At 55.6% G+C, this 15,741-nt stretch overlaps 2 protein-coding genes across 10 annotated transcripts in view; both read right to left on the bottom strand.

Moving 5' to 3' along the window:
* The window catches only part of Atp2b3 (ATPase plasma membrane Ca2+ transporting 3), a 69,816-nt gene extending 66,675 nt beyond the window's left edge, over window positions 1-3,141 (bottom strand). For all 9 annotated transcript variants that reach the window (XM_077106691.1, XM_077106683.1, XM_077106685.1 and 6 more), the window contains exon 1: window positions 2,926-3,141. The gene's annotated coding sequence lies outside the window, so the exon portion shown is untranslated. The remainder of the gene's footprint in view (window positions 1-2,925) is intronic.
* A 7,140-nt stretch (window positions 3,142-10,281) lies between these two features.
* Window positions 10,282-15,500, bottom strand: Bgn (biglycan). The gene is made up of 7 exons (XM_077106744.1): window positions 15,253-15,500; window positions 14,816-14,928; window positions 14,059-14,272; window positions 13,317-13,427; window positions 13,008-13,101; window positions 12,768-12,906; window positions 10,282-11,412 (listed from the first exon to the last, which is right to left on the bottom strand). Exons 1-7 carry the CDS (start codon window positions 15,491-15,493, stop codon window positions 11,215-11,217), a joined length of 1,110 nt encoding a protein of 369 aa, XP_076962859.1. The 5' UTR covers window positions 15,494-15,500; the 3' UTR covers window positions 10,282-11,214.
* Window positions 15,501-15,741: the final 241 nt, after the last annotated feature.

The raw sequence follows: 15,741 nt of genomic DNA, 5'->3' as shown, positions 1-15,741 counted from the left end.
GGGAGCAGACTCAGGGGCCCAACTGCTATGTTGCAATCCTGACTTTACCACCTACTGGCTGTGCGACCTTGAGCAAATTACCTAAACTCTCTAACTTCTCTGGGTCTCATGTGACCAGCTGTAAAATGCGGATAATACCAACACTTGCTTCATTTGATTATTGTTTCAATTAAGTGAGGAGATGTTTGTGAAAAACTTAAACCAGTATGGCACAAGGTGACTGCTGTTATTATTACTGTCCTTATTGACATTACTTTATGGGTAAACTCTGATGCAAATAGCAGCCATCAATGAAATATATGAGCCATAAGTATAAGATCAAAAGGGAGTACAGGTGTGCTGATGACTTGCTCTATGAGGTGGGGGAGGAGGTGCAAATGTCCAGAGGAAGCTGGGTCTGACTGTGCTGGCTCCAAGAGTCCCATTTGAGCTCAGCTCTCAGAAGCCCTGGGGCCTGGGGGCACTCTTGTCCCCTACCAGGAAGCGTGGGGCCCCTCTCTACAAGTCATGCTCAGAGAGGCCTCTGCAGCTGACCCCAGCACCCTCCGGCTGCATGTCTGGACTGGACTAGAGCGTGCTCACTGATTCCCAGACCTGGCCTCTCCTGCTTGGTTGGGAAGAATTCAGCCTCACTCCAAAGCTCCAGCTCCAAATCCTGAAATGTCAGTGCAGAGTCCGCAGGGCACACCTCCACTGTCTCTAGATCTGGAGCAGGGAAGGGACTTGGCCAAGGTCACAAAGACCATCAGGCACAGAGCTGGCACCAAACCCCAGAGATCCTGTCACTAGAGCCCAAGATGCCTCCTACAAGCCTCCTCTTCCCCTTATTGCCCCTGGGGCTGGCTACAGCATCTCGGCTGCCTGCTGTTGGAGTGCTCCCTAGCACATTCAGCCTTGGGGGCTTCCTTCCCCAAAGGACTGGCTCTCCTTCTGGTTGTGTGCAGAGCCCCCTCCCACGCCCGTCCCACTTCCATCTGCCTGCCTTCCCCCCTGTTCTGTGCCAGAGCATGCCTGCCCCTTCACTCAAACCACCTGGCAGTGCTGGGCATGCACCAGGTTGATCTGATCAAGACTAGCTGTGTCCTTGGCCCTCCCCCTCCTGGAGGCTAGTAGCAGGGACAATCAATGGTCTGGGGCCACAAAGCCCAGCCCCTTCCGACTGGCTCGCTCTTCAGATGCAAACTCAAGGGGTAATTTCACCCTTGGTCCTTCTGCTACGCCAAGTCCCTTAGGGACCTGGGCAGCCTCCCAGCCTCTCCTCTGCATCCTAGCTCTCTTCACAAGCCACCTGGCCTTGATTCCCCCATCTGTGAAAAAGGGGCTGATGAGAACAGCAGCTCACACATATGGTTGAGGTGAGACTCAGATGGAGGTCCAAGAACATGTTTAGAACCATGCGCGGCTGTAGTAGGTGCTCAGGAAGGGGATTGGCTTCTTATTAGGATACCTCCCCACCAAGTCCACGGGAGTGTCCCCAGCCACCTGCTCAAGACAGAAAGGGCCTCCACCCATGTGCTCAATGCACTACTGAGTTCCCACCCCTCTTGGGGCTTCAAGCATCTCATCTGAAGAATGGGGACAAAAATACAGGCCTTGCCTTTATTCTCTGGTGAGTCTACAGATTCAGTGAGGTCAAGGTCATGAATGTGCTATATGAAAACTACTGCCCACTCTGCCAGGCCTGTGCTGGGCACTTGAGCAGCCCATGTAGGTTAAGAGAAAGCCCCTGCCTTAAGATGCTCATAGACTAGGGAGAGGTCATGACTGTGCTTGAGGGTTGCAGTGCTAGTGGATTAAGTGAGGGGAATAGGTGCAGGGGGCACCTTCCAAGCCTATGCTCAAGTCCTTATAGGGAGCCAGGGGAGATGAAGATGGGAGCCAGCTAGGGACAGGCTGGACTAATCCTGCAACAGGCGGGGGCTCACTTTAGGTCAGAGCCCCAAGGCCTCATCTGTGAAAGATGGGGTGGCTTTACTCCCTCACCCAGCCCAGGAAGTGGCAAGCATCTAGTGGAGGGGACTGCCCTTGGAGCAGGTAAGACAGCAAGTGGTGTTTGCACGCTCTCTCCTAAACCTCTCCCAGGATTCTCCAAGATTCCTTCCTGGGTTGCTCTGCCCAGGCATCAGGCCCCTCACCCTACCTTCCACTCCTCCTCGGCTGGTCAGGCCACTAAGCCCTGCAGTAAGCCAGCAGAAGGAAGGAGACCAGGTCCTAGAGAGAGGGGTGGGTCTCCCCAGGCTTTAGGAGATGCTGCACCAGCGGCTCAGAATTCCAGAACCCTAAGCCTGGAGCTTTCACTTTTTCAGAACACTGAGCCCCCTATGCAGAAGCCCTCTGGCCAAGGTCACACAGGTGAGAAGGGGGAAACAATCGTCCGTGGAGGGATGGAGAAGGCACTACCCAAGTGTGGCCAGGGGCCGCCTGCCTTAGGCACTGTCCATGCCAGCAGCGGGGTCGGCTGGGTAGCTATGTGGGCGTGCAGGGGGACAGTGTGGGAATGTGTGAGGGGGAAGATGACACAGTGTGAGGGCGCGGGGGGGGGGTGCGGGGGGAGGGGTGCCGCGAGGCTCCTGGAAGGTGCGTGCTCACCGGCGGGGCTCCTGGCCCAGGCCCGGCGTCCCTGGCTGTGCCCGCCCTAAGCCCTCGCCCGCAGCCCCCAGCGGCCTTGTTCCCCAGACTCAGATGCGCGTGCGCGCGGGATGCGGGGCGCAAGGTGCGGGTGTGGGGCGCTGCCTGCCAGCCCCGGGGCCCGGGGGTGACGCGCGGCCGTGGTGCGGCAAGGACACGCAGGCCTGACGTTGGGCGCAGGTGCCTCAGCAGCAGACCTGCGTCCCCCCACCTGCAGCCGCGCCACCTGCTGGGCTGCCCTCCCGCCCCCGCCCGCGCCCACCTCGCCTGCGCCCGTGCGCCCCGGGCACCACTTACCCGGGCATGGGCACAGCCGCCACCGCGGCCTCAGCTCTGGCGAGTGCTGTCGCTCTAGGCGGGCGCCCGGCGGGCAACAATCCGCTCCAAGGACGGAAAGGCCCGGGCACAGGGCGGCCTGGCCAGCGGCGCGGAGCAGCACCCTCCGCGGCGGGCGACGGCTGCGGCCGAGTGCTCCCCACGCTCCGCACCGGCGGCGGCGGGCGACGCGGCGCGCTCGGCTCCAGCCGCAGCTCTGAGCGCGGAGGGAGGGAGGGAGAGGGTGGGGGAGGGAGGGAGCCGGTGGAAGAGGAGGAGGAGGAGGAGGAGGAGGAGGAGGGAGGAGGGAGCGGGCGCGGGGGGCGGTGCACCGGTGCACCGCGCAGGGGACACCGGGCTCTGGAGCCTCGCGTCCAGTGCGTGCCTTTCTGCCCCCAGGATGCGAGTGGTTGCCCGTCCTTCCTAGCCTGACATTGCCCCTCTCAAAGGGCACTGGCCCAGTGGGGGTGGGATCAGCTGGAAACTGGGGGGGCTTACCACCACCTGCAAGTACAGAGAAAGTACCCCAAGCATGCGACTGGAAGTCCAGGCTGCCACTGCCTCTCAAGATCCCCTGCCCTCTGAATGCATTTTCCCAACAGTAAAATGGGGCATGGAGCTGGGTGAACTGACTTGTAGCATGGGGTCCTTGAGCCCCAGGTGGACTCCAAGGGGTTGCTGGTCCTCTGACACTGTCTGTGTTGGGAGTGCAGACATCCAAATGCTTTCCCAGAAAGAAGCTGGAGCTTACAACAAATTCTTAAAGTCTGTGACCCAGGAAGGTTATCTCATGAACATCGTTTTGCAGGACACACAGGGAGACTGAACACAGATGGACATCCAGAGAGACACACCAGCCACACACATCTGATGACACAAGTGGCAACGACACACAGAGAAACTGCAGTGCAGACAACCACCTGTCCCAACTGACATATACCTTCACATACATGGGCAAATACACCAAAGTTTGTGTCCCTGGGACTAGCTTCTGCCACTAGTCTTTAGAGCTTCCCAGTTCCAGTGACAGCAGAGTCCTCTGACCCCAGATTCGGTCTTTGCTGTGATCTGTGAGCAGTGGGCATACTCAGGTTGGGGACTCAGGATGGGGCTGAGGCTGAGCGTGTGGAAAAGGGAAGGGACTTGTCCCTAGGCAGCATATCAGCATTTCTCTCTCTCTCCGCCCCCCCCCCCCACCGTGTGCACACACATGAGGGTGGGAGGATACAGAGGATCCTACAGTGTCCTGTGTGCTGGTCTGGGTGCTGGGGACACAGCAAGGATTCCATAAAAGGTAGTGGCAGGCTGACTGACTGCCCACAGTTGGTAAGGGCCATGGGAGACCACTGATCCATTGATCTGGGCAACAAAAGATTGTGCTGGGAGCTAGGGAACGCCTCTTTTGAGGAGCTGTCACTGTGCCAGATATCTCAACGACAGAAAGATACTGCTCCCCCCCCCCAAGGGCCAGAGGACAGTCACAATTGCTATAGCCTGCCCCCTCCCACAGGAAGCAGCTGGTTCTGTGGAAAGCCCATGAGCACTGGCATTGCAGGGAGTCAGAGCCAAGCCCCTGGCACTTCTCAGTGTGAGCAGAGGTTTACACACACACACACACACACACACTTATAGACATTCTCTCACACTCACACATGTTGGCTCAGGCATACTCATTTACTCTCACACACATTTACATTAAAAAAATGGAGGGATTCCCAATCTTCCTGAGCACCTATTCTGAGCTACGAGTTACTGTTCAGTTTCTCCTCTTACTACCCCACATTCCTGTTGGGGAAGTGAAGCTCAGGGGGGTCACTAGATGCTACCTGGAACAGGTTGTGAAACTGGTTTTTTGCCCCTGGCTAGGAGATGGGGCTCCAGGCCATCCCCACTCCCCTCATGAGGACAGAAGAACTTTGAGTACCAGAGCATGTCCTGGGGGACCAGGGCCTCCCTCCTCTAGCATGCTCAGGTTGTGCCCCCTTCTTGGCTTTCTATAGTGTGGTGGGCTCCCTGGGGTCATTGTCCTTCCCTCCCTGTCCTGAGGCCCTGGCTCCAGAGTGAGAAGAGGTAGGCAAAGGCAGATGAGTCAGCCTCCTCTGGTGGCTCCAGCAGGACCATCCCTTGGATAAGGGGTACACTCTGCTGATGACAGTGCCCTCAGTTATTGGCTGCCCTTTAGCAAACATGTATTGGCAGCTCTGGGAGGACAGGAGTGGGACAGAACACCAGAAAGGGCCCCTGTGGAGAGGAGGAGGGTGCTGAGATGGGAGGGAGAGACTTCCACTTAAAGGCTTGGAAGTGACTGTGAGAGCAGAAACCAGAGAAGACTCTCTTGGGGCTGTGTCACTGCATTCTCTCAGGGACCAGGGAACATATTGATCACTCTGGGGGCATGTTTATTAAATTGATGGCTGCTGTCCATATGGGAAAATTGGCATCAGCCTGTGAAGTCTGTCCTGATCACTGAGCTCCAAACTGTTTTGTAAGGCTTGAGTACTTATGTCCCCCATGTGGACAGCAGCCATCAGTTAAATGAACATGCCCTTTGACCCAGAGCCTCTCTTACCAGGGGAAGAAGCAAGTTGGGGGGAAAATCCAAGGCTGGATCACCTACTGATGCCCCTTTGCCTCTTCCTCTGAGCTGGAATACTGCCTTGGCCTGACACAGTTAAGAGTTAACCATGCTATACAACTTTGTGATGAGTCCCACCAAGGTCAAGGTCAGATGGCCAGGAAACAAGGTAGCATGGAAGTCCCTAGTCCCTAGAAATTGTGGTCCTCAAATAACTAATGTTCTCCTTTTTGTAGTTCCAGTTGGTTGGTCCCCAGCCTGGGCCCTGAGACCAAAAGGGAGGACCCAGGCCTGAGAATGAGGCCTGGGTGCCAGACCAACTACGCCATTGTCACTAGTGACCCTGGTTCACTGGCCAGCCCCATCCTAGTTCTTCCATTTTTAAAGAGGTGGGCTGGGGCACTTTGCTAGAAAGTTCTTTATTACACCACACCCTGTCCTCTGCATTGGAAATACTTATGGAGCCAACCCCAGGGAGGCCCATGGCTGAGGCTGGAGGTGTGATAGGGACAGACCACTTGGCCAAGTAGCCCAGACCTCCCTGTTTCCCTACACCCTCCCCCATTCTTTTCCTTCTCTCTTTTTGGTCCTGCACCTACCCCCACTGTGCCCTGGACCTGTATCTTCAGGGACCTTAGGCCTCTAACATTGTCAATGGTCCCTCTCAGGCAACCTTAGCCTAAGAAAACCCCCAGAGAACCCTCACCTGAGTCCCTCCCCATGCAGCCTGGCCTGCTATGCCCCTGTCCCCTCTCTTTTTCTGTGGACTCACTTCACTGCCTGCAGCCCTCACTCCCCTGCCCCCAACCTCAGCTACTGCCCTGTCACCAGAAGGCTCCTCCTTCCTGTAGGCCCTGCAGCTGCCTGCCCCTCCTCCCATGCCCCCTCCTTGCCTGCTTTTCCTCCTGCCACTTTTGGTGTGGCTGTCACAGCCTCCTCTGGGACAGCAACTCCTTGGCCTGGCCTACAAGTGAAGGGCCCTCTGGCTGAGCCTGGGCCCTCTGTTTACCACCCCTGCTGTCTCCATGGCTGAGATCACAGCTCTCTCCCTGAAAGCTCCGGGGACCACCAGGTCAATGTCTGCCTGCAGCCCTGTCTGGCAGGCTGAAAATGCCCCAAGAGATCTGTCCATGACCTCAACCCCAGAAGTGGAATGTGACCTCATTTGAAAATAGGGTCTTTGCAGATGTGATTAAGTGAAGGATCATGAGGGGGTAGATTATCCTGGATTATCCAGACAGGCCCTGTATGCAATAATGTTATTATAAGAGAGAGGCAGGAGATTTCACACTCATTCAGAGTAGGAAGCCCTGTGATGGTGGAGGTTCAGTGATGCAGCCACAAGCCAAGGGACACCTGGAGTCACCAGAGGCTAGAAGAGGAAGGAAGGGTCTTCCCCTAGACTTCAGGGGTAGCATAGTCTTACCCACATCCTGACTCTATTTCAGGCTCCCAGCACTGTGAAAGAATAAATTCCTGATGTTTGAAGCCACTTGGTCTGTAGTCATTTATCACAGCAACTCCAACTGGACGCCAAGGAGCTCCACCCTACAGAGCCCCCTGCTTGATGCATACCTCCTGCCTCCCAGCCTGGTTCACCTCAATAGACTCCACATCTGGGAGTTTTGGAAAGCTCTGGTCTGCTATGGGGGTGTGCGCACACAATGGCCCTTTGGCACCACAGCTGCCTGCAAGGCTCCAGGCTTGGGGGCCAGCTCAGTCCTCAGGCCATTACCCCTTGCCCTGGCTGCCCCTTGTATAGTGGAAACCAGCACAACTTCAGTACTCAGGCATCCCCAGGTTCTCCAGGGCTGCAGAGGGTTTGTGCTCCTCCCAGAAGCCAAGGGAGACAAAGACTTTCCCCAGTGATGGGCCCTGTGCCGCATGTCCATAATGGACGGGGCTTTGCCTCTCCTTGTGGCCCTTATCCTCCTGAGGTGAGAGCTTGGAACCCATGGGGGCAAACCTGAAGACCAGCCATTTGAGTCAGAGGTGCAGGGGTGCAGCCATAGGGGACGAACACTCAACATTGAACACCATCTTCAAGGTCTCAGAGCAGCCCCTCCACCTTGGCTCCCTCAGGCCCTTTAAGGAGGGGCCGTGTCCCCGAGGGGGCCCTGCCTCCTCTGGGCTCAGGCCTGGGATTACCTGGCTGGCTGCCCCTTGACAAGCCCTGACTTGCCTAAACCCAAGCAGTGGATTCGGCTTAGGCTCCAGCTGGGCCCTGCCACATCCAGAAGGCACCTGACCTGCAGTAAGTGCTTGGAAGTTTCCCCTATCCTGCCCCATGCCCCTCAAAGGCCATTCCTTGGCGGCCACCCCTCTCACAGAGCAGCCCTCCCCAAGTGAGCAGCTCACATGACACTGCCATGAGGGCTTTTGTGTGTGTGCTCATGTGTGCTGTGAGTGCGTGTACATGTTTGCATTTCTCTGTGTTCTTGCACACACATTTCTCTATGCATGCATGTGCACATGTGTTTGCATACGCTTGTATGTGTGCCTGTTTGAGCTGTGTTCCTGGGGGAAAGTTTGTGTGCCTGTGTGTGTGAGTGTTTGTGTACATGTGACTTTGTGTTCATTCCTGTTTTTTTTTTTCTCTTAGACCCCTCATTTGGGTTTGCCTGTGTGTGCTGTGCTCATGTGTGCATACATGTGAGTGTTCATGTGTGCACACGTTTATGAGTGTGCATCAGTGTATTTCTGTGCACATGTTCCAATGGCTGCCCCAGCTGGGCCCTGCTCTGAGCTGTACCCTCAGGCACTATTCCTCACAGTCCTATTCTCCTCAACATGTCTTGCCCTGCTGGGAGACTTAGGCACCAGTGTGCCACAACCAACCTGGTGGTCCTATACCCACACCCTGCCCACTTGCTTCCTCTCACTCCATATCCAATCTGTCCCCAAGTCCATAGGCTCCTAATCCAGCAAAAGTTGGGCTGAAACTTGTTCCCTGCTCTCTACCTTTCTTGCCCCACTAGCTCAGGGCACATTATCTCAGTGCTTTCTGGAGCTTTGTTACCCTGGAACTTCCTGTGACCATAGTCAGGGACCAGAACACAACTCTACTTTCCAAGCAGCGTGAATGTGAACATGTGTGGGGGAAGCTGCCAGATTACAGGGAAGACCTTGGTCTCACTGTAGGTTTTCAGTAAATTATTATAGTCGAATGGTTTGCAACACACTTAGTAGTAGAGTGAAGCTGAGGGATTCATCTTTATACTGTGGTCAGCAGGTGATCTGAGAATGGAGCCTCCCCTCTACCATGGCCCACAAACCCTATGGGGTGCAGCCCTCTTCACCCAGGGCTCCTGCCTGGGCAGCTCATGGCTTCTGGTATACGTGCTGCCTTCCTCTGCACTTGCTACCTCTGTAAAACTCGTCCCCCAACCTTATGGTGACACCACTGCCCCATTGTGCCCTGAGCTGGGACTCACAGAGGATGGAATAAAGGTGAGAGGGAGACAGAGGAAAGGGGAATCTAGGAAGACTAAGGGGGCAGCAGCAAAAGAAAACAGAGATCCCAGGGGCTATAGTAGACACACAGAACGTGGACCCTGCACTACAAACACATCCACAGAGAAGCAGGTTGAAGGCTCCATGTTTCTATCTCTGCCAGGTCCTGGCGCTGACTGCCCCTCCTCCCCACCAGTGTGGAGACTTGACGGAGGCCCTAGCTCCTGGCCCCCAGCCAGTGCCCTTGCCCTGTGCATGCCCAGCTCAGCAGAGATTGCCGGGCTGTAGAGCACATGCCCCAGAATAGTGCTATGATGCTGCCGGGTGACATTCTATCGCTGGGCCACCACGCTGAGCGGCGCCTCCCATCCCAAAAAGGAGAAACCTGGGGACGCTGGGTGTCCCGAGTGCCAGGCCAGGCCTAAGGGCATGGCACTGTACAAGGTGCTGCCCAGCTCCTCTAGACTCCACCTCTCCTGGGCTGTCACTCACACAGGCCCTATCTGCTCTGTTTTTCCTGGCTGCCCGTGGTTACCCAGGGAGGCTCTGGCTCCTGCCAGATGAGTGGGAGGCCCCTCATGCAGGACTGAGGGAAAGCCACAGGCCTAGCCTGGGGCCACCTCAATCTGTTGAACAAGCTTCCAAGTGGGCATTTCTCTGGGGACTGTCCTTTTCCAGGACAGCCTTGTGTCCCTATTGAGCAGGCTACCCTGGTTCTGAGCTGGACCCTGTCTCTGGAACCAGGGCCCATGCACTGCAATCTGCAATTGGCTCTTCTGGCACCCAGTGGGATTTATGGGGGTGCTGGATGGGAAGCCAGACCAGGCCAGCACACTGAGCATACCAGCATAGTGCCCTGATTCCATATGCCTTCTCCCCTCTGATCTTCCCAAGCAGAGCACAGCCCTGACAACAGTTAAGTTACAGCATATTCTGATCTCCCAACTCTTTGAAACAGATGGGCAGTCCTTCTTGAATATCCAGACTCCCCTACTGGTGGGAGAAGGTTCATCCTGGTGCCACCCAGACATCACGTGCTTGACAAATGCTCCATTCCGGGAGGGCAGGCCTGGCCTAAGGACAGAGAGAAGGGAGGGGAAGTGGCTGCCCCTGGGCCTTCTGCCTGATCGCCTGAGGCCTGTTTCCAGCCTTGGACCCAAGGGTGATGAGGACCCTCTTCTTAGGAAGCTCAGACTGGACGCTGAGAGGCAGAGCCTGGGAGATGGCAGAAGTAGTCCCTCATGTCTCTACTCTCTGCTTGGTCCCCAGTGCTGCCCCAAGAGCAGTGGCACACAGAGCCCTATTGCACAGTGTTTCTTTAATTGAAAGACAACCAACCTCAAAAGCAGCCCTCCTTGAGCTGGGTGTGACTGCTCACAGCCCACCACGGCAGGGACCAGGAGGTGAGGGAAGGAGACCCAACTATCTTGCGGGGAGGTGGGAGCCAATGAAAACTGGTGCTCAGGACTCTGGTGGCTCTTGAGAGTGGAGCATGGCCACCTTCCTGGTTTTGATCTTCCAGCCTCCTCCAATCTGGGGGCAAGACCTCAGTAGGACAGTGAAAGAGGCAGCCATCCCAGGCAGAGACTGGGCAGGGCCTGAAATGGAAAGAAGAGATAGCCCAGGGAAGAGTCAGGGTGTGTGTGTGTGTGTGTGTGTGTGTGTGTGTGTGTGTGTGTGAGAGAGAGAGAGAGAGAGAGAGAGAGAAAGGACTAGTCCAGGGACCAATATAGCAAGGTAATTGGGATGGATAGGCCATGAACTTGCTGAAGTGGGGGCACCAGAGGCCAACTGCAATAGATGAGCCCAGGAGAGGTGGAAGGCTGGAAGTAGATGGGGAGGAGGAGGAGGATGTAAGCCTGGACAGGGTGGTGGCTGTGGCAGAGTCCATTGTCTCCATCCCTGCTAACTTTTCCTGCCCCACAGATTCATGGATTGTTTTCCTAGGGCTGGAGCCTCCGACCATTGGGTTTTAAGGTGAACAAGAAAGCTTTATAGGGGTGCCTCTGAGTGGCCATGGTGGGTGAGCAGGGCAGCTCGGGAGCTGAATGACAGGTAATGGGGGCCAGGCCTTATGTCCACCTGCATGCTTGGGAGCCAGGAAGAGGCTGTGATGGGGTAGTGAGTCAGGGTTGGAGACCAAATGTGAGGCTTCGCTTCTTTGCTTTGCCTTCCCTTCTGGGACATCTGGCTGTTTTCCCCAAAGACCCCAACCAAGGCCACCATGGTGGCTGCCACTGCCTCTACTTTTTGTAGTTGCCAAACTGGATGGCCAGGCGGTCGGTGACGCAGCGGAAGGTAGCTGGCTGCACCTCCCAATATGGCACAGGATTGTTGAAGAGGCTGATGCCATTGTAGTAGGCCCGCTTGACCCCGAAGCCCACCGGGCAGAAGTCGTTGACGCCCACCTTTGTAATGTTGTTGGAATGCAGATAGACCACCTGGGGGCACAGACAGGAGGTAGAGGTGTACTGTCAGGGCCCAGTAGCCCCAGGCCACCCTCCACAAGTCTGTTCGACCTGGGTAGGTGCTGTGGGTCAAAGGCCAAACGGAGGGCAGACACAGAAGGGGCTGGGCCCTGCCTCCATGCTGAGTCCCACCAGCTGCTTCCCAGGTATCATCTCATTGTAGTATGTCTGCACCACCCTTTCAGGGCCACTTTGGGATTCTCCCCATGGATAGGAGAAGGAAACTGAGGCTTGGATATGTTGGGTGGGTGTTGGTCAGGATTAGGCACTGATGTGTGACCATCATGAGGGGCTCATGTGTGGTGAGTGGGAGATGGGGGATGGTTGGAGGTGGGGCTGGGGGCTGGGCCAGAGGGGTCATGGGGGCTGTGTTGGGTGGAGCGGGGCAGTAGGAATCAAAAATTGATCCTGATATGATATGCATGCAAGAAAGGTGGTACTAGGGCTGGGGTTGGGACTTAGTGATGAAGTGCTTGCCTAGCACATGTGAGGCACTGGGTTTGATCCTCAGCACCACATAAAAATAAATAAATAAAATAAAGGTATTATGTCCATCTATAAATATATATATATGTATATATACACATATATGTGTGAAAATATAACATGTGTGTGTGTGTATGAGAAAGGTGGTATATGGTTCTCTTTTTGGATTCCCCGGGCTCCGACCCATCCCCAGAAAAGCACCCACTCACTCCAGATTCCCACAGGGTGTGAGAGGAGAAAGAGCCTCAGGGTGCCCCTTCCCTTCCTCCAGCCCTTAGCAGCATTTGCCCTCTGGCAGAAGCCTCCCCTAGCCCATCCCTGAAGCTGCTTTCTTAAGGAGGAGCAGAGCGGAACAAGGAAGGCCCAGAAGGTTGACTGAGGAGCCCAGTGGTGGCAGAGAGGTCTCCGGCCACTAGAGGGCACAGTCAGCCCAGCATGGGCTGCATTGCATAGGATGGTAATGCTCCTACCATTTTGAATGGGGCTGAGGAAGAGCTTGAAACCCAGAGCAGGGCTGGGTAAGACCAGGTTATCCCATATGACTGGAAGCCAAGATAGGGACAGAGGTCCTACAGATGGAGGGTGGCATAGTCTCAGTACAAACAGGGGGTTTGGTGCTAAGGGAGGGAGAATGGGGACTTCTCCCTCCCAGATGAGGAGATGGGACCCAAAGAACAGAAATGACTGGTCAGGTGCATGTCCAGGTCCTGTCCTGCTCTGTACCCTGGATCCCCCCAAAAGGGGGCAGGGAGCATAAAGACAGCCCTGGAGACAAGGGACACTACTCCAACCCAAGTCTTAGAGAAGCTGATGCCCAGGGGCTTCCTAAACCCAACTCTCACCTGGAGGAGCTTGAGGTCTGGGAGGCCTGCAGGCACCCTGGACAGCTTATTGTTGTCCAAGTGCAGCTCCCGCAGGGTGGGCAGAAAACTCAGGCTCCCATTCTCGATCATCCGGATCTGATTGTGGCCCAGGCCCAGCCTGCAGATGGGCAAATGAGAGGTATTCAGAAGCTGGAGTGGATAAGGACTATGGAACAGGGTGCTGGGGGTTCTCTGATGCTGCCCCATGCCCAGTCCCACCTGTACAGCTTGGAGTAGCGGAGCAGGTCCTCCAGCTCAATAGCCTGGATTTTGTTGTGGTCCAGATGCAGTTCATTCAGGGTCTCAGGGAGATCTGCCCAGAAAAGAGGGTGCTTGAAGATGAACACCAATGCTGGGTGTATGCATGTGCATAGGTGTGGGGGGCAAAGGCCTTATTTCTGCCTCAGGTGAGGGGAGGGTACAGTGAAGTCCTACCTCAAGCAGACTGTACAGGTTCAGTCCCATCCCCCCACCCCATTTGTGTTCTTGAAAGTGAAGCAGGATGCAAAGGAAGGGTCACCTTCCTACCTTTGGGGATGCCGGTCAGCTTGGCCTCTGAGATGCGCAGATAGTTGAGCTTCAGCCCATCAAAAGCTCCAGGTTCAAAGCCACTGTTCTCCAGGGGGTTCCCACCCATTTCTAGGAGAGAAGCCCTCTCAGCCTTGGAGCCAGCTAGTGATGCTTGGCACCACTGGGGCTTCTGAGGTCAGGCTTGCATGATGGACCTGTGAGTTGCCAGTTTCCCTACCCCCTCCTGAAAGAGTTCCATGAATTTATCTGGCTAATTGCAAACTCCTAGCTGTTCAATACCATTAGCCCCAAGAGCCCTGGCCCTGGCCTTGCCCTCTGGAAGCACGGAAACAAGCAGAAAGGGAGGAGACCCAGAGATGAAGACAGGACTCCTGAGATGCTCCCCAGCCCCTCCATGCCCAAACCTTTCTCAATTCTCCTCTGCCAGCCCAGTCACCCTTCATGTTCTCTTTAGCCACAGTGATTGCCCAAATTGGTGATTTACCAAGAAATACATTGGACTTTCAACTGTTTTAAGATTCTTGAGCTGAGCCTTTAAAGCCACCCCCAGTCTTCCTTCACCATGCCCTGAGACAAATATCTGGAGCTTCTATGAGGTCTGCTGGCCCCCTACTTGGCTGTACTGGACAGTCCAGGACCCAGCTACTCTAGCTGGAAGAGGGCTCCTTCCTCTGACTCCTTTCTGTCTGCTATCAGTACTAACAGGTTTGGATCTGTCACAGGCCAGGGCTGAACTCACCAATGCAGTTCATGTTCCGGAGCCCACTGAAAACACCCTTGGGCACTTTGCGGATGCGATTGTCATGGATGCGGAGCTCCACCAGGGAGCTGGGCAGGTTGGGAGGGATCTCTACCAGGTGGTTCTTGGAGATGTAGAGCTTCTGCAGCTTCCGCAGGGGGCTGAAGGCCTTTTCATGGATCTTGGAGATCTTGTTGTTCACCAGGACAAGGGCCTGAGGCAGGGCAGGTGATGGAAGTGAATGCCCCAGCTTCCTACCCCAACTACCCTTCTCTTCTCCTCCCGAGTTTGCTGCTATGACACTTGAGAGGTGTCTGAACGGGCTTGGTCTCAAGGAGCTCTGTCTGTACTCATGGGCAGAGTGCAGGGTGAGAGCAAACAAGCAGGCCCAGTTCCAATCCCAGGCACAACTAATGCCCAGCACAGTCATTATTTCTCTGCACATCAATTTCCCCATTATCACACTGGCTACCATTAAATCTGTTCTTTATCTGTTGCTTGGAGGAACAAATACAATGAAAATTGTTAGACAAAAAGGGAACTGAGTTGAGTGATCCTGTCCTGTACACACACACACATGACCCACAACCCATGACCCATGACCTTGGGAGCTCCCATCATGGCTGGCTTGACTTCTGTCAGGACTCCATGCATCCCCAGGACCTGTCGCATCCCCACAAATATGCATCCATCTGACACATACCCTCTAGCTACACAGCTCATGACCCCTCCCATTCCACAGAAAGATGGGGCTTACATAGAGGTGCTGGAGGCCTTTGAAGTCATCCTTGCGGAGTTCAGAGATGTCATTGTTCTGCAGGTCCAGCAGTGTGGTGTCAGGTGAGATCTCCTTGGGCACTGTCTTCAGACCTGGAGCCAGCACCATCACCAATGTGAGCATAGAGCCACCCAACTCTCTAGCATGGCTGGTGTGGAAGGGTGGGGACATCAAGGGGACACACACACACACACACACACAGGGATACTGGCACAAACACAGGGACTCTGCCACAAATGGGTGAGGCTCCAGAGCTTGCAGAATCTCTGCTTGCTCCTTATGCACTCATGTCATGATCCCCCAGGCTCTCCCATCCCCACTGGTCCCACAGGATGCATGTGCATCTCCTTTAGTAGAGGCTCTCAGGCTGGGCCTGGGCCTTCTGCACTCCCCACCCCAACTGCCCAGGGACTGACCCAGGTCAGAGCACTGAACAACCCGCAGGTGGCAGTGGCAGCCAAAAGGACAGATGGCACTGAAGGTAGGTGGAAGGGAGTCCAGGTCCGGGGCGCCTGAGGTGGTGTCAGCGCCTGAAGCCTCTTCATCATTCATCATGAGCATCCCGTCGTCCAGGGTGAAGTCCCAGAAGCCTTTCTGCTCAAAGGGTAGGGCCTGGCTCAGGGCCAGCAGAGCCATGAGGAGCCACAGGGGCCGCATGGTGGGTGTGCCTGTGATCCAAGGGCAAGGAAGGGTCATGTATCAGCACCAGGACCACTCTCTGAGTCCTTTCCTGCCTGTCTTCCCAGCATCAGTGGCTGGCGTCATGTGTGTGTGTGTTGGCACCGTGTCCCCCATCCCTCACCAGACAGCCAGACCTGGGGAGGGGATAGCAGACTGAGGGGCTGTGGACAGCAGGTACATGGCATGATGGGGGTACACACTGGCCAGAAGGGCACCTCTTTGCC

This window comes from Callospermophilus lateralis, chromosome X (genome assembly GCF_048772815.1).
Source record: "Callospermophilus lateralis isolate mCalLat2 chromosome X, mCalLat2.hap1, whole genome shotgun sequence".
NCBI classification, from domain to species: Eukaryota; Metazoa; Chordata; class Mammalia; order Rodentia; family Sciuridae; genus Callospermophilus; species Callospermophilus lateralis.
This window is presented reverse-complemented; position numbering and strand designations above follow the sequence as displayed.

Coding starts and splice junctions, on each gene's coding strand:
- Bgn (XM_077106744.1), bottom strand. CDS start 15,493: ATGCGGCCCCTGTGGCTCCTCATGGCTCTGCTGGCCCTGAGCCAGGCC. Junction 14,929..15,252: donor TGTTCAGTGCTCTGACCTGG/GTCAGTCCCTGG, acceptor TGCTGGCTCCAG/GTCTGAAGACAGTGCCCAAG. Junction 11,413..12,767: donor CAGACCTCAAGCTCCTCCAG/GTGAGAGTTGGG, acceptor CTGTGCCCCCAG/GTGGTCTATCTGCATTCCAA.